This window comes from Polypterus senegalus, chromosome 7 (assembly GCF_016835505.1).
Source record: "Polypterus senegalus isolate Bchr_013 chromosome 7, ASM1683550v1, whole genome shotgun sequence".
Classification (NCBI taxonomy): Eukaryota; Metazoa; Chordata; class Cladistia; order Polypteriformes; family Polypteridae; genus Polypterus; species Polypterus senegalus.
Genome location: NC_053160.1, coordinates 142705396 through 142729270, shown reverse-complemented (window position 1 = coordinate 142729270; position 23875 = coordinate 142705396). Strand labels below are relative to the sequence as shown.

The 23875-nt window shown below is 35.6% G+C and overlaps 1 protein-coding gene across 2 annotated transcripts in view; it reads left to right on the top strand.

Annotated features, from left to right (window-relative positions):
- kiaa0825 (KIAA0825 ortholog) overlaps positions 1-22330 on the top strand; it is a 409330-nt gene extending 387000 nt beyond the window's left edge. For both annotated transcript variants that reach the window (XM_039759351.1, XM_039759352.1), the window contains exon 20: positions 22027-22330. In XM_039759351.1, the coding sequence (XP_039615285.1) occupies positions 22027-22219 (193 nt within the window). In that variant the 3' untranslated portion in view covers positions 22220-22330. The remainder of the gene's footprint in view (positions 1-22026) is intronic.
- Positions 22331-23875: the final 1545 nt, after the last annotated feature.

Genomic DNA, 23875 nt, shown 5'->3' with positions numbered 1-23875 from the left:
ACTGTAAATTTTAATCAACTTAAATACTCAGTCAGTTAATAAAATGTGTTTCTCTTATGTTTTCAGTATAAAAGCATTTCACTCTACATAAACGTGTGCATGCGTCTGTGTGTATACAAAAGGGTATTAAGGGGAGGTGGCAAATGTTCTTTCTACCAAACTGAACATGCTGAAAAAACGACAAATTAAACAAAGTGACAGGAAACTATCTTCATAAATTACACAAACACCACTGTATGTAGCTTTGCAAACTAACAGTGGATGATATAAAAGCCAGCAATTAGTATCAGCAATTTTAGATGATTATACTGCTGCTTGATGGCAAGCTAAAGTATATTATTAGTGAAGTTATCACACAGCTTTAAAAATATGAGATGCACTTGTTTTATATAATTACAAATAGTGCTTAATAGTTGGCAATCATCAATGTTGATTTGAATACATTACTTTATCCTAGTGTGGGGGGCTGAGCAACAGACAGATAACACTGCATCTTTTTATTTAATTAAATAAATGAATTAATTTGATACGTTATTAGGAAGACCACTTTTAAGTCACACAGTTTCAATGTTACTGAAGAAGAGAAGAAATACACCTACATAAAAGTAATATTGTGACGGGCACTGAGAGATTATGCATTTGTACTTGGTACCAGTCTCTTATATAAAGAGAAAAATGAAAAAAAAAAACAATGTGTTTTCTCTACTGATATACATTACTTTGAACTAGTCTTATAACTAATGGCTAAGCAAATTGAAAGATTATTTTATCTTAACTGATATGCATGAATTAGCAACTTGATTTCGGTGAAGGCACATTTTGTGCATGTCATTTGAAGTAAACCAGCTGAAAGTAATACGACTTTTTAAAACTAAGTGGAGACATATTCTTAATATGTCCTTTAGACTGTTAAAATGAAATGGCTGACTGTTCCAAATATAGCTTCGTATAGAAAGATATACAAAATTATTAAAATCGGTTAGAGTTCATTTATTGTGTACCAAACGCTTAATGTAGAGTATTAACTGAGGGGCTAAAAATGTAGGCCTCAAATGCAGACCCAGGTCCTGGCCTGTCCTTGGTGGTCCGAGTATCACTTTTGCAGCTTATCTGTAAACAAGCACATTATGCACGTTTTGAAATTGTTGTCTTCATAGTGTTCTGGACATTGTCAGCATAGCGGCTGTGCGTCATGTACAACTGATTGGATATAAGCGTGTGCATCAAACAACATCATGAAGCCTGCAGTTAATGGTATACTTTTCATTTCTTTTCTTTTTTGTACACAATGCTTCATAAAGAAGACTTTGCAAACCTAAAATGACCTAAAAGTGTATGTGACTTTTTTTAAATTTTTTTATTAGGTATGTCTATAAAAATAATATCTACATTTAGCTTCCATAACAATATTGTTTGTGCCATTTCTGTTGAATTACTATAATGTGACATGTGGTACAATTTTGTGGTTCGATACTTTTAGTATTTCTAAACTCATAACCAAAGTGTAGCAATAACTGCAGCATACTTAGCATTACTTAGTTTACTTTAGTAAACTCTTTAAATGCATGTGTTGGCATAACAGATTTTGACTCCGTAACTCTGAGTTAAAATATTTTGTTTTATTGATCTCCTGTTAATTTAAACAAACCAAACGAGCACAAGAAGATGGATGCCTAATCCTGCAGACATTTTTGTAGCTCAACAAGGTGCCATTTTGGCCACCTCCTTATCACAGTTCAACGCAATGTTAAAAGTCAAAATAGGCAGATTAATTTATGTTTAGCTTAAGTGCATTCTTGGCCGATAAAGAGGAATCATTTACTTGCTAAAGCCAAATATCCCATTGGGGCAAGAAATGTCATTGTCTGGCTTTCCCTTTGACAGTCTGGCAACCCTGTTACCTAAGTTATAGTATCCATTTATTTGTCTTGTTTTCAGCCAAATTAATCTGTTCTGTTTTGACAAGGAGACTGATGGGTAATTGATAACTGTGATAGAAGCAAACAGAAGAACGGGATCTTGAATTATTCAGTTCTTTCAGTATCAATAAGGGTAAAGAATTCATGTTTCTGTTTGCTCTGAAACTAAACTAAGGCAGCAAGACATTCACGCTGCCACTCTATCAGAAAACCAAACAGTGTACATTTGGTTTCCGCCGACAAAATGTTTTATAAGCTTGTAACAATGTGTGTGAAGCTGCCAGAATAATAAATAGGTACAGCGGTGCATGCATGCTAATGTTATGTTGTAAGCAGTTTTGTTGACAAGTGCTAATACTTCTTTCATACTATCATCAAAAGCAGCTAATACAACAGCCATTACTCGCCTGCTCTCCAAGCCAGACATGATGGATTGTGACCTTAATGTGGGTTAGCCGAGTTTTGAAAGTTAAACAACTCACAATAAATCACGGGATTATTACAATGCAGTTTAATTGGTTGAGGACTGTTTATTTCCTAAAGAGGTTGAAAAATTTTCAGTTTCGGCACTTTTAATTTGCAAAGTGCATTTTCATTACCAATGGCAGTTTTAATATTCGGCTCCTTTGTCATGCAAAATATGTTACACATAGGCAATCTATTAATTGGACAAAAATGCATGGCAAGCGTAAATCGTTCTTTATATCGGCACTCGTGAGCCTTTGCATCTATTAAATATGTTAAATGGGACCCTGCTGAAGTTAAATACTTTTGGACTTTGCTGTTGGTTTCAGAAATTAAAATGAGAATTATATGACAGCCTTTATTTCAGTACAGTGTAAACTAATTAAGTAATTGTAAACATGAAGGACAAGTAAGGTAATTATCTCGGTCTTGCTGGAGGCATAGATTAATACTTTTTATTGAGTCAGCAATGATTCACGCCGGTGCACTAGTCTGAAAAGTAACTTGTGAAGGGCTTCAAATGTTTGTGTCTTTTAAAATGAAATCCATATTTCAATCTTCCTAGCATGTGACTACAGGCATAAACACAGATGCTGGCATATCTGGATTCCATCCTGTCTTCTTCAATGTGTTTCCTCAATTACCAGAATGAATATCATGTTTGTGGATCAGCAAGCTTGTTTTTGTCATATTTATATAAATTGCTTGGGAAAGAGTGCACCCAAACTCCAAAATGTACCAGGAAAAGTCCCTGTCCCCCCCTTTTCATGTTAAATATGCCAAAATATAAATGACTATCATTAAAATTTGTAGTTGAGAAAAGAGACCCAGAGGAATGGGATTTTAAGTCTTTTAAACAAGACATGATTTCCTGGAGTGCCTTTAAATCTGCCTTAAGGCATTTATTTAGTGCATAATTGTTTCAAGTGGAGTACAGCATTTTGTCTTTTTACACTTCTCTGTTTTAACAGCACATTTTATATACCTCGTAATGTGTTCAGCATCCTTGAAATTTGGATTGCAAAGTCCTAGTGTGTCAGAATTTAGCTGCTGATTGTTGTACTGAGGGCACTTTAATGTTATCTGCTTCAAACCGCTAAGCACATTTTGTGCACAAATTAAATATATTTTTGGCATGATAGATACTGTAATGGCTTTCTGTTCTCGAAGATGGCACGCTATCTTTTAAGAGGGGATATGCGGCTTTCTTTTGCAAAGAACACTAGATTAGATTGTGGTTGGAAACATTCTGCAGCAGTACTTGCAATGTGTGTAGTTGTATGGAAGAATTGAACTTTTAATGCTGAAAGTGTAACCAGACAGCCCGTCTGATGCTGCCGATAAATCTTCGAGCCTGACAGGCATTCACATCCAAAATGCTTTGTCCCTTCAACCAAACAGGCATTGCCTAACTAACTCGACAGGAAGTCTGTAAGAAATAGTCGCTGGCCTTTTAATCTCAACAGGCGTCATTCTGCTGTTACCTTAGTGCTTGGCGGTTATAGTTACATTTCATTACAGCGCAACAGCTAGTGTCCTCCTTTTTTTATATGTCCATATATATTATTTAATGTTTTGAATAAGAAAATGCATGAAACCTGCACTATTTATTTAGGATTCAGAGGTCAAAATGCACCTTTGTTCAAAACACATTCACGGCACCTCTACTTAAAGGGACAGATTTATAGAATTATGGACAAAAATGGAAAACAACTATGGACAAATACTTTTTTCAAATGTATTTTTTCATGGTGTGCCATTAGAATATAAATACTGTCTTGATTGGCATTTGCCAAGCCCCATATTTATTTATTTATTTTTTGACACAATCCTGTTCTGTATGTTTTTCACATATTCTATTACTTTTGTATGTATCAAAAATATAAATTATTGTTCATTTTCACCCAGCCATTATTTTTATTCTGGAAGCCACTAACAATCACAGCAATTTCTGAATTTTTTGTAGTGCCTTCTCATTTTTTATTATACTACTATTTTTATTATTACTAGGTATCTTTAGACTTGATTGAGGTTCACCATATCTTGCCTCAGCATTATCGGTTCAGTTAGCCAATGAAAGGGGTCATCTTGCTTGACTTCTCATTGCAACCATAATGGTACTTCAGCATTATTTTAATAATCCAAAAGCATTCAACAGAAGGATCATAAATATAAATTTTATTGACAAGAAATTTTTTAGAGGTTTATAGGGTCACTATTGTCACCTGTACAGAGTACAGTGTGTAAATATTATTACAGAACTAATTAACAAAATTCGATCATTTGTAAAACTTTTTTAGTTAAGTAATGTTAGTACAGTATATAAACTTGGCAACTTTTTATTAAGTATTATACTTTGAAAACTTTTTCACATAACCACTACCTATAATACTATCTCCAAAGTAAGTACCGTATATACTCGCATATAACTTGGGTCTTGAAACCCGAAAAATCGATCAGAAAATCAGACCCCGACTAATATGCCCGTTCAAAAATGCGACACTTAATTTTTTTTTTTTTTTACATTTTCTTGCTTCATCCAATCTTGCATTAGTTTCTCAGATGCATCACTTTTTGTTGCAGCAGCGTAGTTACTAATTTCTTTTACTACTTCAATAACATTTAATTTAAAACCAGCTTCGTATTTTCTTCTGATCGAATGCTCCATCGTCGATAAGGGATGCTCTTACGGTGTATTAGGGTGTGAGATACAAAAAACACAAAACAGTGAAAACGTTGCTTCAGAATAGTTTGGGTATTACCGTGTGGTCATATAGGAACAATACATGGAAAAAAAGGCAGTGTGCTCCGTGGTTACTCTCTGAGGTGGGCATTAGCATATCATAATCTCTTGGACCAACAGCTGAGTTTTCCACATTCGACTTATATGACCGATATTATAAAACACCAGAAATTATACAGTAAAATCAAGTCCCTACTTATCCGTGGGAGAACTTATCCGTGACTATATACAGTAAATGTGGATTTAGCAGACTTTCAGGTTTAGTCATGTTAATGCATTTCATACTCACATATTCATATATTTTTTTACTATGAATCTTGAGCAATCACTTACTTCTTAATAAAGTGAATAAATATGTTTAATTGGGATTTAAGACATCAGGCATTTCCCTGGATGTATAACGTTGTCCTAGTGCTTCCATGGTTTAAGCAATGTCAAGTTTTCAATGTTTTTTGATAGTTATATCCATATATCTGTCCATTTATTGACCCTGCTTAATCTGAGTTTAGAGTCTGAGGGAGACAGACCAGTTCCAGCAGGACTGGACAATAATAGCGGTTGTTTAAGGCAAGTCCTTTGATAGAGCACACTCACTGATACACCTAGCCTACGTAGGCTAAACTGTCACGATACAAGGTGTTTCATGTGCATGATTGCAAAAATCAGCACATTTAATAACAACACAAATGGCTTTTTATAGCTGTATATTTTTATCTAGACAAATAAGCATGATGTACCTTTAGCCTTCACCTTAGCCTTATAGTTGTGCCCGACTCTTTTGTAAATGCTTGTGTTACAGTTTCTCAGAAAATAAATTCAGATTCTGCTTGAATAACTTCAACTGTGATAAAAACTTTAGATCGATTCTGTAATCCATGCACATAAACACATGTCTATTATTATATTGTAACCATCTAGCATGTCACTGAAAACTGTTTCCAGTACATTTATTGTAAATGGTTTTGTAATTATAATATGGTAACTGTTAGATTGTGGTATTTCGGGGTGGTCCCTTTAATGCTATATTTTTGACTGTATACTGAAATCTTCCTCTAGCACTGTGTAATATACAATTAGCTGTATAGAAATGCTATCACTTAAGATATAAGCATCATAAATAAACTAATCACATCATACGCAGATTTACAATCTATTTAAAAGGCTACCACTATCTTGTAATTCTGACCAGACACATGTGCACTACACTTTGGTGTAAGAGAGCAGAAGCCAACAAATAAAAACAACTGATTAAAACATCTTTATCCGGGAAATTTGTATAGTTTTTTCATTTTTTTTTAATTTTAACTAAAATTTAAGAGCAGGGAATTGTCTTTTTTGTCTTTGTTAAGCTTTACAAAAAATAAGAAAAACCAACACTAACAGTATCCTCCAACAGACCAGGGCTGCAGCTCCAGTTAGTTAAGAGAAGCACATCGTTTGAAGGGGAATGCAAGGTAAAATATAAAGACACACCAGAGCAATGAACCTCCTCTGAATTTGTATGTGAAGCCTGTGCGCAAGAAACTTTGTGTGGCTTGTCACACAAAACATGATGCCTTCATTACCTTAAACCCAGTAAAACATTGTTCTCTTTCTGCAACCTAGCCTGGGACAAAATAGAATTGTCAAAGCAGATTGAGATTAAAAAGACAGGAACAACACATCCTTGCACAGCGTGTTGAACTGTTTACTGATCATATATGACCTCAGCAATAGGAATTATTATTCCTTGGAATTAACTTGTGTCTTCAAATTACCCTCTCAATCTTAATAATCAAGTTTAGGATTTCTCAACTCCCACACTACTCATGAAGAAGCTAAATTGAAATATACTAATAAACAACAATCAAAGTATGGAATCTTTGTCTTTATTTAAGGGTGACACAGACACACCTCTGTTACACAATAAACTCAACAAGAATTTAAAAAACTCAAAATGATCTTGTGGAAATATCGTCCTTCTCAAACACACTTTGCTTCATAGTGAATTGTAATGTTTACATGATCCAGGGCTGACATCTACAGTAGCAGCAAGTTATACTGAAGTACGAAGACACAATAGGAGGTGATTCTTGTGTATGACTGAAAAAATTTGCACATTTAATAACACACATTTTGAAAACAATTCTTTTTCTTAGCTCCACTTCTGGATCTGTGTATGTCTATCGTCAAGGTTGCTTTATTTAGTCATGTATACACAAGAAAGCAGGAAATTTGCCTTCTCAGTTGTATTTAATAATAAGACAGAAAAAATAAAACAAAACTAATAGAGACAAGACAGGTTAAGGTAGGGCAGTTTAATTCTGCATTTTTACACAAAAATTGTTACAGGATACATGTCAAACCTTAATAATTTTCTCTGATATTCCTTATTAAAAAGTTGTATGGAACTAGGAAGAAAGAAATTTCTAGAGCGATTTGTGTGGGTTTTCAAAGCGACTATCCTTTTCTGATTTACTGAAGTTAAATTCAACATGTAATGGATGTCTGTCATCAGTTGAGCTGATTTCCAGTTTCTTTAACATTGTCCTCTGACACAAACTTGCCAGATCACCTACATTAGTCCCAGTAACTTTAGCTGCATGCTTGGTAATCTGCTGGAGCTTTTTTAAACTTTGGTTTGTTAGACCACTAAACCAGGCAATGAAACTGAAAGTGATAACAGACTGGATGATACTGCGATAAAAGGACAACATGAGGTTGTTATCTACCTTAAATAGTTTGAGTTTACGGAGGTGAAATAAACGCTGATTGCATTTAGAGAATAATTTTTTTTGTATTTGCATTCTAGCTAAGATTGTTATCTAAGTTAACAACAATGAGTGAGCATACATATTTCTGTCTCTTGAAATCAAATATCATTTCTTTGGTCTATTTTGCATTCAGAGTTCTTATTGCGCCAGTTTACCATACAGTTCATTTGATTTAGACAGTTGTTTTCATCCTTCCCAGATATGCATCCTATGAGCATGGTGTCATCCGTATATTTGATAATGGAGCAGTGGTCATTGTTCTGTCTCAGATATAAGTCTATCTTAACTATTTAATTGTCATTATAGGCTGGCAGCTAGACTGCTTGTTTGTATTCATATTTGTGTGTTTTCAGCGTAAAATTTAATTTTAGATCAAGGAGTTGCCAATGCTAATGACTTTTGTCTGTCAGGGCATATTGAACTGTCACATTTGCTTGCCCTATTTAAATTTTAAGTTCATATCGAACAGCAAGGTCTGGGGCACAACAGTCACGAATGTAAAAAATGCAAATAACCTTAATTTTCTTGGATAACATTTAAAGTCGGACTATTTGGTACAGTGCCAGCCTGCTATCTATCAGATACAAATGGCTTGTCTGATTGTGCTAAAACTTACTTTACCCTGACTGGCTGCAAAGACAGTGGGAAGTTTTGAGGCACCCATAGTAAACCCTGTATAAATAAAGCGTCAAAAAAAGAAATAAAACACAGGTTAAAGTGTTGTGTTGCGTTTTTTTTTCAGACAGGAGTTTGGATATGACTGCTAAAGATGTAGATTCGTCGAGTTATGACTGTTTCCAACAGGAAAAGGCAGGTCCAGGTAGACAGTCACCGAAAGTGACATCAGCAGTAGAAAATCAATCTTTCAGGCTGCAGATGAGTGCCAACCCCTGGAGTGGTGGAGAATTACTGACACCAGAGCCTGTCCCTATTCTGTCCCTAAGTGCCCGCATGTGACAGATTATACACATATATATTTTACTGGGTGGGTAATCTCAGTGTGTCCGTTACCTCCATGTCAATTAGATCCTACATACAGTATGTTCTCCCTGTTAGCATACCAACACTTGGTGTGCACTATTCATGTTACATGTCTCAGTGTTTTTTTTCATGTAGAGTGAGCCTAACACGAGTGAATGAATCATCCATGTACGTGAATTGAAAGTCAGTGTGATAAAAGGAATTCCCAATAACTCAACCTAACTGCTTCCAGCAACGTGCACAGCTCAAAACAGTCAGTCAACAGTAGTCACACCACAACAGTAAATTCTGAAACGAGTGATAGTTTATCCAAAATAAAACCTCTATTCTTTCTCAGCCTGAAACAGGAATTTTGTTGAGAATGATTGATTAGTCATTTGCAATAACATTTAATTTTCTACTTCAGTTTATTTAAGAGACAAAAACAGCATGGTGTATTCAGCTGCTTACTTTGTACACCGGTCATTTGTTATTTCAATATTATCATCTTCATGTATTAATTTACTGTGATTAGGCGATAGTATGTAGCGTGATTGTTTCTGTTGGTGGTTTTACATAAAAGATTATGGCTTTTGCATTTATTCATACACTGTTTGGAGGAAGAATAATGGAAAGTCAGAAAAAGTTTTGTAGTTTATAGGGAAGTATTAAGTTATTCTGACAACTAAAAGCCAGTGGTGGTTTACATAACTATACCACTAGTACCTTCCAAATATTAGGCCAGTGGGAAAGGTCAACAGCTCCCTGCCCCTGGCAATTCTTTGCAAGTAGCTGGTGCCTCTGCAATGACTCTGGACTCAGCATGCATTGTATGTGCGTGCGTGTGTGTGTTTGTGTGTGTGTGTACAAATATATACTGCAATATGTATATACTGTCTGTGTTGGGTTAGGGTGGCTGTGCACCCCAGGTATACAGTATATATATCTCCACCCAACACAGACAGGCAGATACACAAGTGCAGCTCACAACAAACTTTATTTCAGAGCTGAGGAAGCGCTTTTTCCTCATTCCCCAGAGCACAGCACTGCAAATGGACTGAGTCGGCTCCTTTTCAGTAGGACCTGGGAGTGCTCCAGGTGGCCCATCAGCATTACATGGAATCACTCCCAGGTATGGTGGAAGTCCACTGTAGAGCTTTGCAACTCCCCCTGGTGGCCCCCACAGAACCCAGCAGGTGCTGCACCAAACTCTAAGTCAAAGCATGCCCTGTGGGAATCCATGTGCCATCTTCTAGCGTCTCGGGGGGAAGGTAGTACCCTGTGGATACTCTCTCCCCCGGTTTTTCCATCCAGCTAGCATCCCGGCTGGGTAATGGCCGTGGCTCCTCATATACAGTATATATATACTGTGCTCTGTGGTAGATATATATATATATATATATATATATATATATATATATATATATATATATATATATATATATATATATATATATATAAAAAACAAAATTAAATCTCCCTGTGACACCCCATGTGTGCTTAAAAAGATGGCACCAGATTACACACTGAGTGTCTTGTAGTCTGGGACTTATCGGAATCAGAATTGAGAGGTGTTAGACAGCGAGGAACAGACACAAAAAGATGGTATTGTAAATCAAAAGGGTTTTTTTATTTGTAAGTGCATGGAAAACAGTATCAGGTGGACAACTGACACACAAAACTTCCCTTCCCCCCCCAAAAAAAGTATTGAAGCTGTACAATATTAACATTGTGAATTGTAAGTCCCAAAATGAAAAAAGGGACATGGTTAGCAGCAGTGCCCCCTCTCATCTAGAGGTGGTATTACATACCTTAAATCAGTCTATATGGTTACCCTCTGAAGTGCATGCAAGACAATATATAATAGTTTCGTGAGTGCTATTATGGTACTGGGATCGTTTGGGAGAACAGGGCTGGAAATGGAGGCAGTCACTAACACATCCCCCATTCCTTTCCCAATATGGAAAATCTAGCTGTCACTGAGCCCTGGTGATGTCACTTTCAGGTGACATCGGCCCTTCCAGTTAAACAGAATAAAAAGAAAATGGCAACCAGAAGTAAGCTGTCATTTGACAGGCCCTTTTCCTTCAAAACAGAACTCTCCAACGTATGACACTAATGTGGCAGTCTGTGCTCACATTTCAACTTTGCCTTATTGCTATTAAATAGGGGTTTCCCTGAGACCCCAACATTTTAATGCATTTGCTTGTTTCTAATTAACAATACAAAGAATAATAGATAGATTTTTTTAATGCACATTCATCAGTTGACTTATGCATTCAGTGAATCCGTTTAAATTGACTGTAAAGCTGTGGAGAGCATTGAGAGTAAAACAGAAACGGGCGCTGCAGCACTATTCCATAGAGTCATCCTAATTTTTGAGATTACATTATAAAAACATGGATTAAGTTTTCTAGTCATATTAACAGTTGTAATGTTTTCAGAATTTCCGTAACACTTCAGGTGCTGAAAAAAGCACATGTCCAACAGATTTACTATTATGTAACAAGACAGTAACAAACAATTTTTGGTCTTAATAACACATAGCATAAGTTATGTGTATATTTTTCTCTGCAGTATGACCTTCACTTAGGAGAGATGGCTTAACTGAGACATGTTTCTCTTGATATTTTGTATTTTAGTATAAGACCTGTGAATCTTTCATATTCACAATTAATTTTACTCTCATGTTAATATGCCATACTGCACAAAGGTGAATAACTATTTTACTGATGCTTTGTAAAATTAAGTAAGATCAAACAAAGCCCATGTGAAGGTCTTGTTACATAACAGTATATGCAAAATTGATGCATTTTTGTGGTACCTAAAGTGTTACCAGAATTTCATATTAATGGATCACATTACTTTACCAAATTACAATATTGTAGTTGATTAGATTGTCTATCTGGACTAATCATATAAAAACATTTTACTGCAACTTAGTTAAATCACACGTGAAACATATAGTTTGTAATTCACAACTAGAATGTTGATGTTTTTAAAGAATTTATGATATGTTGTTTTTTACTGGCTTGGTTTACTCTGATGACTAAAATTTTAAGATAAATTACCACAGGAATTCAATACATTATGTGTGATTTTTTTGAAAACATGTGCCTATATATATATCAATTTTTTCTTTCTTTCATTTCTTGAAGAAATTTTGCAGAACTCGTAGAAAATGAAGTAAAAAAAATGCTTAGTGTTATTTTTGGGGCACTCCTTTCAGTAAGCCACAATACTTTACATTGCAAATTATTTTACATCTGCACTGCAGCATTCAAAACCAATATTCTCACACTTACATTAACCCTACTTGACAGCAGCATTTTCAAACCTGATGGCATATTTTCCTACATTAATTATTTTGTGCTGTTTTCACAAATTAATTTTCTTTACATGATTGATATAAGCAGCAGTAAAATTACTCTCTCTCGCCATCACATAGAAGCGAACGCTTCAGCTGCGATATCCCTTTGCTCTTCTCTGCTTCAAGTGTCCAGATGATATAATGCAAAATGAAGTTCATTTGCTCCATTGTCTCATTTGCCATGCTAATGATTTCATACAAGGTGTTTTAAGATGGTGAATGTTACTATAGCTAAGTTTTAAACAAGATGGAAGGAATCAAATGACATGTGCTTCTAGATAAAAGGTTTTTCATGTGGAAAATTAGTTTCCAGACAGTTCAGGTTATGCTTTTGTTTAAAACAGAAAAAGATATCTTCTCTATCTGTAGATCTATACTTTGGAGTAGTATGTAGCATTCTAATGCTTTAAATTATACTCATATCTTATGAATTATAAATTGTTAAAAGTGATCATAATTATGTCAATTAATTTTTTTCTGCTAGTTGTGCAGCTGTTGTTAGCCTGTTCCTTTTTCAGTTCTGCATACAGTTTGTTTGCTACAGTAAATGAGGACTTTCTTCCTAATTTAATTGTCCCATCACTGTTTTTTTTTTTTGTTTTTTATACTAACCTGATTTCCTAAAGGTGGCACTGTGATTCAGTGGTTAGTCCTGCTGCAGTCTCAACTCTCCCACGGGTTCAATCCCTGCCTTTTGGCAATGTCTGTGTGGGATTTGTATGTTTCCCTGTGTCTGTGTGGTTACCCAGTGCTGTGCCCCTTGGTTGATTGGCAGCCATGAGTAAGTGGGGATGTGTGCATAAGCATGTCCTGCAATGGGCTGGTGTCCTATCCTGTCAACATGATGGCTCTTCCTAGTCTAGTGATGCAGGAGAAACCACTGACACTCCTAAACTATGAATTAGAACAAGCAGATCCAGAAAATGGTTGGACTGATATTTTTTGTAGGAGCACTCTGTGTGAAATTTTCATCTGCTAAGTTCATATGAGCTTTGGTTTCTTCCCATAGATCAGTGAAACACTGTAAATTTTATAAGTGACTTTAAATTGGCACACTTTGTGTCAGTAGAGTTTTGGTGGACTGGGGTACCATCTTACCATATGCTTGTTGCTTATAAGCTAAACTCCCATTCTCCACAGAGGATTTTAAAAGAGATTGGAGAATTTTCATGTTTGTCTTTTCATACTAATAAAAGAGCAATCCTAATGTATGTTCCAAAAGATAAAACTTTGAAACAACGACCAGTTATTACTTAGAAATCCCAGAAATTCCATCTATATGAAATAAAAGCAGTATTACACAAAAAGTGTGCATACTTTGATATCAAATGACATTAAATAAAATGTGAATTTAGCAAGCTTTCAGTTTTCCAACAGGCCATGATGAGGATTGTGAAGATTAATCTTTGACAATCCTTATATGTTGTGAATCATCCGAAAGGTGCAAACACTACAGTGACACTTCAAGGGATGCCAAATATGAGAGCTGAAGAGAGGGGTGAAATAGCAACAGAAATGATAATTCTTTTGTTTTCATAGTTGTAGTAGATTATTGTTTGTTTGTGTAACTAGCAAGATAAAGTGTTAGACTCTAATCATATGAGAATGGATGTAACCCAGATGGTTAGGGTGGTATAATAGTCAGATGGATGATAAGCTCCTGAAAATCTGGAGAGAATGGTAGATATGATGTATGCTGGTTCAAAAAGCAGTGAGAACTGCGTATAGAAACACAGAAGTGTTCAAAGTGTCAGTAGGTCTTCATCAGAGTCCTGCTCTTAGCCCTTTCCTTTTTGTTGTTTTTGAAATGTGCTTAGTATGGGTACTGGGCGGTGAATGCTGGAAAATATTAAACAATGATGACCTTCCAGTCATGGCAGAGCCACAGGAAGAATTCAGAGAAGGGTAACTAAGTGGCAAGGAGCCTTAGAAGAGTGAGAAATTAATGTAAATGCTGGAAAATCGTAGATATCAGTACAGTAGCTGGAGGAGAGGTGAGAAACTGTAAATACAAGATAGAGCAGGCTTAGATCTTCAGAAGATGGAGAAGTTTAAACACTTGAGATCATTTATAACTCAAGGGGGGGCACTGTAAAGTGGAATTAGGTAAGAAAATAAAGATAGCTTGGAAGAAATGACAGGAGATGTCCAGAGTTTTGTGATAAAAGTTAAAAAGCCATTTAAGGGTAATAACATCACGTTGATGTATTGTGCAAAGACAAAGGAAAGAAGGGAAAAAAGGAAAGAAAAATAAGGAAATAGAGAAATGAAAGAACTGCATTGAAAATGCTGAAGTGGGCTTTGGATGCGTCACTGATTGAAAGACTGAGGAATGAAGAGGTTAGGAGGACAGGAGTGGTAAAGATCAGTGAGAAAATTAGAGAAGATAGATTGAGAAAGTATGGGTATTTGGTAAGGGGAAATGAGGAGGAGATGATTAAGAGGATTTAAAGAAGGCCTTTCACACAAAAAAGGTCAAAGGAGAACAGAGGCAGTGATGGGGAGACTATGTGAGGATGAATATGAAGGTGGAGGATATGGAAGTTGTTCAGAGATTAGGAAGATTTGTCAAGGCAGCCAACCCATAGCAAACAAATTCACAGTGGGCAAAAAGAGAATGAACACGATACTGTAAGTCAGATGAATGAAGGATAGAGAGGGGGCTTATACAAGCAGAGGGGCTAAACTATATGCCACAGGATAACATATGAAAGTTTACAGTAATGATCTGAGTGTTCCTTCTAGTTCTGTTAATGTATTATTTAGCATGCTTTACTATGCATCTCTGCCACCCAAAAGTGAAAATTAAAACATCTGTGCTTTTCCTGGTAGTAGTGTTGTAATGTGCTTGTCGGTCAAAAACTGCTTTACAGAAAGTGCTGTCTGAGCAGGCGCATTGTCCTGGTGAAGAATGAAACCATTTTCCAACAGTTGCAGCCGCTTTTTTCTGACTTTTTCTCTCAGCTTTATCAAAACTTCCTTATAATAATGCTGGTTAACTGTTGTGCCTTCTGGAACCAATTCTTCCAGAATTACACCCTTGATATTGAAAAACACAATGAGCATGGCTTTGAATTTTGACTTGCTTTGACGAGCTTTTTCCATTCTTGGTCCAGGGCGTTCATCATCTTTGATATTCTCACGTCCCTCACTGAATCTTTTGTGCCACTCAAACACATGTGCATGACACAGGCAGTCATTCCCATAAGCTGTAGTAAACATTTGAAAACATTCTGTTGGTGTTTTGCATAATTTTACTAAAAATTTGAAATTGACATGTTGTTCAACTTTTAAACTTATCATTTTTTCGGCACACTACAGAAAACACAACCAAACTAAATGGCGATTCACGATCAACTGAACGTCATAGAGTGATGCTGCTTGTCATGCAGGTTCAGATATGTTCAAGGTCACCACGCATGCAGTTATAACCGGTTCTGACTGCTTTGTTTACTAGGTGGAATCACAGTCTCACTATTTAATAGACATACCTCGTATATATCTCTGGGAACCTAAAGCCTACTCTGATGGCGTGGGCACAGGCCTAGGAGCTACTCACCCAAGTCTTGCCAGTCTTATTGTGCATCTTTGGCTTGTGAACAAGTAAAAATGACATACAAACTCCATTAAGAAGACACATCAATCTGGAGTTAAATTAGGATGTCAGTAATTAAAAACATTTTTATTTTTAAATGTTCAATCTATTCATTTAGGTCACCCGCTAGTTGATGCAGGGAACATTTAAAACCAGCCACTGACCTGGACATGTGTTCACTTTCTGTTTTCTCAGTCTTGCCATTTACTCTTTTAATCTGAGAAGGGAGCAACTGCATCACTGCATACGTGCTTTGGGCTTTTGTGAGTACTAAAAAGACAGCTCCTGTTTGGAAAAATTTCAGATGATCATTTTTTTTTAGAAAAATTGATATTTTTTTTTTTAAATCTGGTCTCACCTTCAACTCTCTTGTGCAAGTCCGTGACCAACACATTACTATATACAGTGCATCCGGAAAGTATTCACAGCGCATCACTTTTTCCACATTTTGTTATGTTACAGCCTTATTCCAAAATGGATTAAATTCATTTTTTCCTTAGAATTCTACACACAACACCCCATAATGACAACGTGAAAAAAGTTTACTTATGTTCTTCTGCATACCTCAGTAGTAGCAAGTAGTTATTTGAGTTACTGCTTCCTTTCTATCAGTGTGGAACATTGTGGCCACTCTCCTCTGACCTCTGGCATCAACAACACATTTTTGCCCAGAGAACTGCCACTCACAGGGTATTTTCCCTTTTTCAGACCATTCTCTCTAAACCCTATAGATGGTTTTGCGTGAAATACTCAGACCGGCCGGTCTGGCACTAACAACCAAGCCATGTTCAAAGTCACTCAAATCATCTTTCTTCCCCATTTTGATGCTCAGTTTGAATTTCAGCAGATCGTCTTGACAATGTGTACAGGCCTAAATATATTGAGTTGATGCCGTATGATTGGCTGATAACACTCACAGGTGTCTGTGTGGAGTTTCTCCCTGTGTTAGTGTGGAATAGTGTCTGGTATTTTTGTTATGTGGTATCCCAAAAGTTTCTGTGTGGCTCAAAATTGGGAATGTGTCTGCTTTTGTGTGAGCTGTGCAATGATTCCTGCCTTACATAGGATACTGCCAGGTAGCACTGATCATCAAAATCCACCAATTCATATTCACAGTGAATATGTTTACCAGTAAGCTTGTTTTCTGAATATTTGCCTACAAATTTTCTTTGTGTCCAGCTTTGACAAACATTTTTCCCAGCTTCCTAAGATGATTTGCAAATCCAGAGTTACATCACAGAGCTGTAGCAGCCATGTTCAGAACTTTCACACCGTAAGTGTACTCCACCTCATAGTTCACATACTGCCTGATCTGTGTCGTACATGCATGATGTCACTATCAGTATCCCTAGCAAGATTTGTATCCAGCATGCATTAATAAAAAGAAAACAAAACTTGTAACACTTTCATTTGAAGGATACATTAGCTGACCATAATAAGAATATTATGAGTACTGCTGCTGAATATAACGATGATCTCTTTATGCTCACTCAATTGCCAGTGAACCATGTGGCTAATTGTACACACCAATAGAATGCATACATAATTAGCTACGTGACGCAGTGACGAATCAAAACAACCCTTAAAGGAGCTCCCCTCCAAGTCCGAAAACACACAGTACCCAGTTAAATAATAATAAAGGAAAGATCTAATACTACTTACAAGGCACTTCTTTCTTCTTGATGGAAGAAATAAGAGCAAAGCATCTGCATAGTTAGCTACGTGGCTAATTGCACCTACTGGATGAAGTGTGACTTCAAACAAATGCTGCATGGCTCAGACAATCAGTGCTCTGAAGATCAAAACATTGTGAGTGCAATGATTTTTTTTTTCTTATTGCTAGTTTGTGGCTGTATGTGTTATTTTTATTTGTGGTTGTTGCTTCATCTGTGTCTTTTTTGTTTCAGTCATCCTGGCACAGTAGTTAGTACTGCTGCCTTACAGCTCGAGTCACTTTTTTGGGCCACAACAATTGGTCCACCATAAATGTCAGACACCTCCTTAACCCTCTGGGACATTTAAAAGCTCTTTGCACCATTATAATTCACACAAAACTTGCTGAGTTTCTCCTTTCCTATTGACTTCAATGCATATCTCTGTGTTTGGTGAAGTCCCTGAATATTTCTATGATTTCACCGAACTTGAGGCGAAGCAAACGTCAAGGGGTTCGCTTATCACTTCTTTCAGGATAGGCCCCAGTTCCCTGTTAGCCTGAAGTGGAATAAGCAGGCTGTACTTTACCAAATATATGGATTTATGGACTCTCCTCATTGTTTTTATATGTTATGTTAAAACTCCTAAAATTTGCTTAGACATTTAAGTAAAATATTTCATTGTAGCCAACATTTTAGAAATGCCCTCCACTCCTTTTATATAGGCATGTTATATTCAAGTATCTTTAGTAAATGATAAAATACTTTAAAGTAATGGCCTGCAGTATTTGGCTACTTAAATCCCATAATTGTCATGTATGAATTTACTGAATGTGATTTGGCATTTTTTTTATATCAGTAGCACAGTGGACCTCAAAACTGTTTTGCATTGTACTGATTTAGTATATTAGTTTTAGAATTATAATGAAGTCAGTCTCCAGGGTATTTACTTAAAATATTTTGAGTGTTCATTTCATTGTAGATATTCTAACATATTTGCAGTTTAATTTTATTTGTCTTATATTGCCTTACAATGCATCACTGGAAGCGAGTATTGTGAAATTATTACAGCTAGTACCAGTCAATAATATTTGCATCTTGAGCCATGGCATTGATCAATAAATAAAATGTCAAATAAAAATGCCTAAAATATCTGTGTAAGTTTTATAGCTACTGTAAAAGTTTTCATTACAATGCTATGCAGTAAAATGAACATTTACAGTATGTGTACTTCCTCTGTTTTTTTGATTTACAAACATAACCCATGTGCTATTAAAAGTTGCACATTACTGAATATTTTAATAAATTATCAGGAAACTTGTGTGAACTATTTTTTATTAGTAAAAGAGAGTATCAAATCATTTTGTTCTTCCATTTCTCTTCAATTCTCTCCATTGTGTTAAAATGTGAAAGCTGAACTAAAGTAGCCTATGCTGTTGTTTCTGTCAGATCCACTAAAGCTGTTTGGACTGGAATATTGTTAGACTCACTGTTTCAGAAGCTTTCACAAAAGGTGACAGTCTTTTTCATTTCTTTCTGTATCATATATAAAAATGTGAATGGATATTTAAATATCTTGGCAGTGCCGCGTTGTACTTTGTTCATATTCTCGTGACATTAAAATACAACATTGAACACATTTGCTTGTTGACCTTGGCAGAGTGCATTATAACACAAAGGAATAGAAATATGCACGTTTTAATAGCTTTGACATTTGAGATCAGGTACTAACAGCATTGCTAGCTTTTTATCCACATAAAAATCTTCCATTATTTACAGGGAAATAAAAAATAAAACATTTTATGCCTCTGGATTTGATGTATAAAGGCTTAACATAAGTAGAAATGAAGAATTGTTCTATGGAATCCCTTTATTTTGCTTGTTGAAAATGTGTCTTTGATTGCAGTGTAGTAATAATACACTAAAGTGAACCATACCATGTAGTGCTATATAATGCAGGAATTTTTGTAACTAATTCAGCACTTCTCAGCCTTCAGATCTTGACACCTCTGCATGCGAGGTCACCGAATACCTTTGTCCCAAATACAAGGGGTTTTGTTGCACAAGTAACTGTTCCATTTTAACAGTTATCTTCATTTGAATGTAGGTATGGGCCTTAGTTCAATTTTATTCGATTTCATTTTGCCATCAGCAGCAGAACAAAAATTATTAGTCCAGGCAATATCAACAGTAATACATCCATTGTTAAGTGGAATTAACTTGGTAAAACTAATGGCAATAATTTAACAGAGAAATGGGCAAATTGAAAACTAATAAACTGTAAGTATTATATTATTATAATGTATAGGTGATCATCAGAAATAGATAGTGAGAAAAGGTGTGATTTTGAAATTCATGTACTGTTACCAGCTTCATTCGCTCAATTTGGTGTGTGTGAGGTGAAGGTGAAATGAATTCATGGTGTCTGAACTGACTATGGCGCCAGCAGTCTGCTGTACTCAGACACGTCTTCCAGGGCTCTGAATGTAAAGAACGTAGTGACACATCATAATTGTAAGGAAGAACATTATTTATTTACTGTACATATTCTTTGTGTTCAATCATTTTATACTGTTTTTTTCTTCCTTGCCCTTTTTGCAATTTTTTTCATACTGCATATATTAATTCCTTCCTTTTTGTCCTTTTTTCCTTTAGTATTATTTGTTTAGAACACAATATAGTACTTAATTGTATTATTTTCATTTTCTTCAATTTAAATTCTTCAGTTATTTTTCTTTTTTTATCTGTCCATTTTTTATTCCAAAGTTTTTGCATGTATTTCTAAATCTATAAAGCATTCTGATCTTCAGTATTTGTATGGAAGATGAACTATAAAGGATTTTTTGCCATTTAAGGTGACACAGCTTTTGAAATGGAGTTTCGTAATTGCTTTGGTGACAGTACAGATGTATATTAATTGCTTGTGATTATTTATATTATTGTGGGTGACCCCACTTGTTACTTTGCTTTGCTTGTTTCTGTGGGCTGTGACTCTGACCGCTTGCACTTTGGCATTTTGGCAATGACTGTGAAGGCAAGTGAAAGTGGCTCTTATAAACTCTTGCGCACACTCAAACACATCCAAATTCACTTATACCAGGCCAGTTTTGACACATCAGCTCATCTGCTTATCCTTGGGATATTGAAGGAACCTGGAATAGTCGTCAAAAACCCGCATGGGGAGAACTTGGTAACTCCACAGAGTGGCACAGTGTGCAACTATGCTGTCCTATATATACTATTTATAGTGCTAAAATGTATAATAGTAATAGAATTTTTACATAGTAAAGCAATTATATTCCAAAGTTTAATAGAACATAGCCATGTGATGCTTGGAATTTAGAAGCTGATTATTTCAGTTCTTTCTGTAAAAGACTGAAGAATGTTTTTTTAATGGTTCTTCTATTGCATTGCTAATAGAGGATAAAATGTCAGGAAAAAACAATATCAAAACATTATGACTGCACTGCTGGTCACTGAATAATGGCATCCTGTGAAAAACAACTGCAAAAGAGTTCAAGGATAATATATTTTACTTCCAAGGCTTTTTAGTTTATATTGGCAGCCTCCAAGGCTTTGGATACTGTCAGTGTTCAACAGTTATTGCGTATATAACAATTTTTATTTGGGAGTTGGCTGTCTTGTGCTTTGTTTTGGAATGTAAGCATCAGATTGAATATAATTTGCATGCATATTCATTTAAAGTATGTGCAAACATAATTTTTAAGATAGCTAAATTGTAAATTTTTGGCAATATGCACAGAGCTGGTCCCTGTCTTGTGTCTCTGAGGCTGCCCATGAGCCTAGAATTGGATTAAGTGGGTTTAGTAAATTGATGGATGGATCAATTGTAAAGTATATCGCATCTGCCACTAAATAAACTGCTGTAATTCTGATTAGTGTTTTTACTTGAGGTCAGTGGTGCTCAAACTCAGTCCTGGGGACCAAATGTGAATGTTGTGGCATTAATTGGACCCCTAGCCTACTCAAGCAAGCTGTTATTTAAGAGCATCTACATTTTGGGGTCAGTGTCGAAACCAAAAATCTTAAGTTTGGTACATTTGTATTAAGAACGTATCAAACATTTTCTGTATGTATGTTACATTAGGATAATTTGGATAATTTTGTGTTGTTTTAACTTGTTTTTTTTTCAGATTTTCTGAATTTTCTCTGTGCTGTTCCAGGTTATTTAATCCATTATTTAACTAATGCCATTGTTACAAATTGAGTACAAATTCTCAAAGTACTATTTTCACATTTTTGATTTTATTAACTGTACAGTATGTGCAATGCTTCTACTGACTATGGTAAAAGCCTCAGTAGGTTAGATAAAACAAAATACCAACATATTGTACTTCTGCAGTAACTAAAGCTGAAAATTATCATGCACACTGTTTAAATCATCTGCTCACAAGAGAATGAAGTAATTGGGTATTGTGTGTCCAGAATGCAGTGCTGACACCAGGATGAAAAGTAAATGCTGTCCAGTGATGGCTTTAGGTTGGTAGTGTGAGCGGTGCTCCTGGTTAGGGACACCAAACTCATTGGTGTTTTTATGTGGATTTCTAGGCACTTTTATCCAGAAAAACATCAGAGTATGATTCCTTACCTGATACCATTAAATGGTAGGACCATTGTCAACAGAGGGAGAGAGAACATCAAAATTAGAAGTCAGAGGGCACATCTATTTCTTCAGATTTCCAAGAGATGCTCCTCACCTTTAACTGAAATGGCATCGTCTGGGTCTGCATTAAGAGCTTAGCTATTTGGCTGCCACTGCGACTTCAGGGAGCAGACCTTGGATCACCTGCTGCTCCTATTATAAGATGTGTTATGTTTTACATTTCTGTTATATGCATGATTTATGCCAATAAAATTTCAAACCAAGTCATTAGTATGTGAATTAGTGAGTCCTCTGTTACTAAATCATTGTGGTTTTGTTTTTGCTTTTTTTGAAATTTCTCAAATAAAGTTAATGCAAATAAAGTTTACTTTAAGTAATGTGGAAAAGGAAAACCAGAAGAAGAAAGGGAAAGAAAGTGACATTGACCTAAATTAACTACAGATGGATTAAGTTCCTTATGCTGAACTAAATCTGGCTGTATACAGCAGGCCATCAAAAGTAAAATCAGATAAAAATTGTCATTGTGTTTTGTCAAAACACAGGACTCTGATTAAAATTGGTTTACACAAAATGATCAGCTCTCTGGATAAGAGAAGTCATCCCCTCTGCAATTATTCTTCTGAAGTTATGTTGCCTTTACTTTATTCCAAATGTCGGGCGAAAATCAAAATGGATTTTGTAAATATTTGAATAATTTATTGTATTTGCTATTTAAAAAAAAGTCACATTTTATAACTGTGCTTTATCTTTATTGTAAAAATGTTTTTAAATTATTAAACTATTATTTACTTTTACATTTTTCAGCTAATCCAGCATTTAATAATTTCATATTACATTTTTTAAGTAGTTCCCTACAAAATGAAGGGTCTACTGTACTGTTCGTAAAGAGAATATGCAGTTGTCAAGACAAGGTCCATAAATCATTACACTTTTAATTTCAATTAATAATTAGAATTACATTAAATGCAATAATCTTCCATTTTTTTCATAATTCCCAGTTATGTCTCTTTTATACTGCTATATTATGTATTTTTATTACATGTACAGGGTGGTGCAGGGAAACAGGACATTTTGGAACTAGATGTTGGCGACCCTGGGGCATCGGTAGTTGTTTGGGATCAATGCAACCTCGTTTAGAACCCCTTGCCATTAATTATAATGGAGCAGTGAAGTGGTGTGCAACAAGCGTTTGCTGTGAAAACCTTTTATAAGAATGGTGATACTGTGACTGCTGTGCAAAGGGAATTTTGGCATCATTACCAGTTAGGATATCATGATCGTGTCCCATCTTCTCATGCGATTACAACATAGGTGCATAATTTTGAACCTTAAAAAAGAAGTCCCCAGGTGGAGCCCGACAATCGATGGCAGCTATTCGACGATTGTTTGTAAAACGCATCATTTCACGCAATGGTGACATCTCAAATCCCCAGATCTCACTGTTTGTGATTTGTTTCTGTGGGGATATCTTAAAAGCCTAATGTACCATTGCTGAACTAAAAAGAAGGGCTGAAGAGGAAATTGCTGGCATTCCTCTTGACATGATACGTCGAGCAATGCAGAATTTCCGCAACAGGCTGTTAGAATGTGTACAGAGAAATAGACAACACCTCCATGATCTTTTCTTCAAAACATAAAATGAATATTGATTACCGTCATTAATTGCATATCCTGTACATCTCATCAATAAATGTATTTTGTAATGTGTTTATTTGTGCATTGAATGTCAATTGAAAATTTGCTGTTTCCCTGCGCCACCCTGTATAAATATAAATACAGCTCAGCAGTCAACAT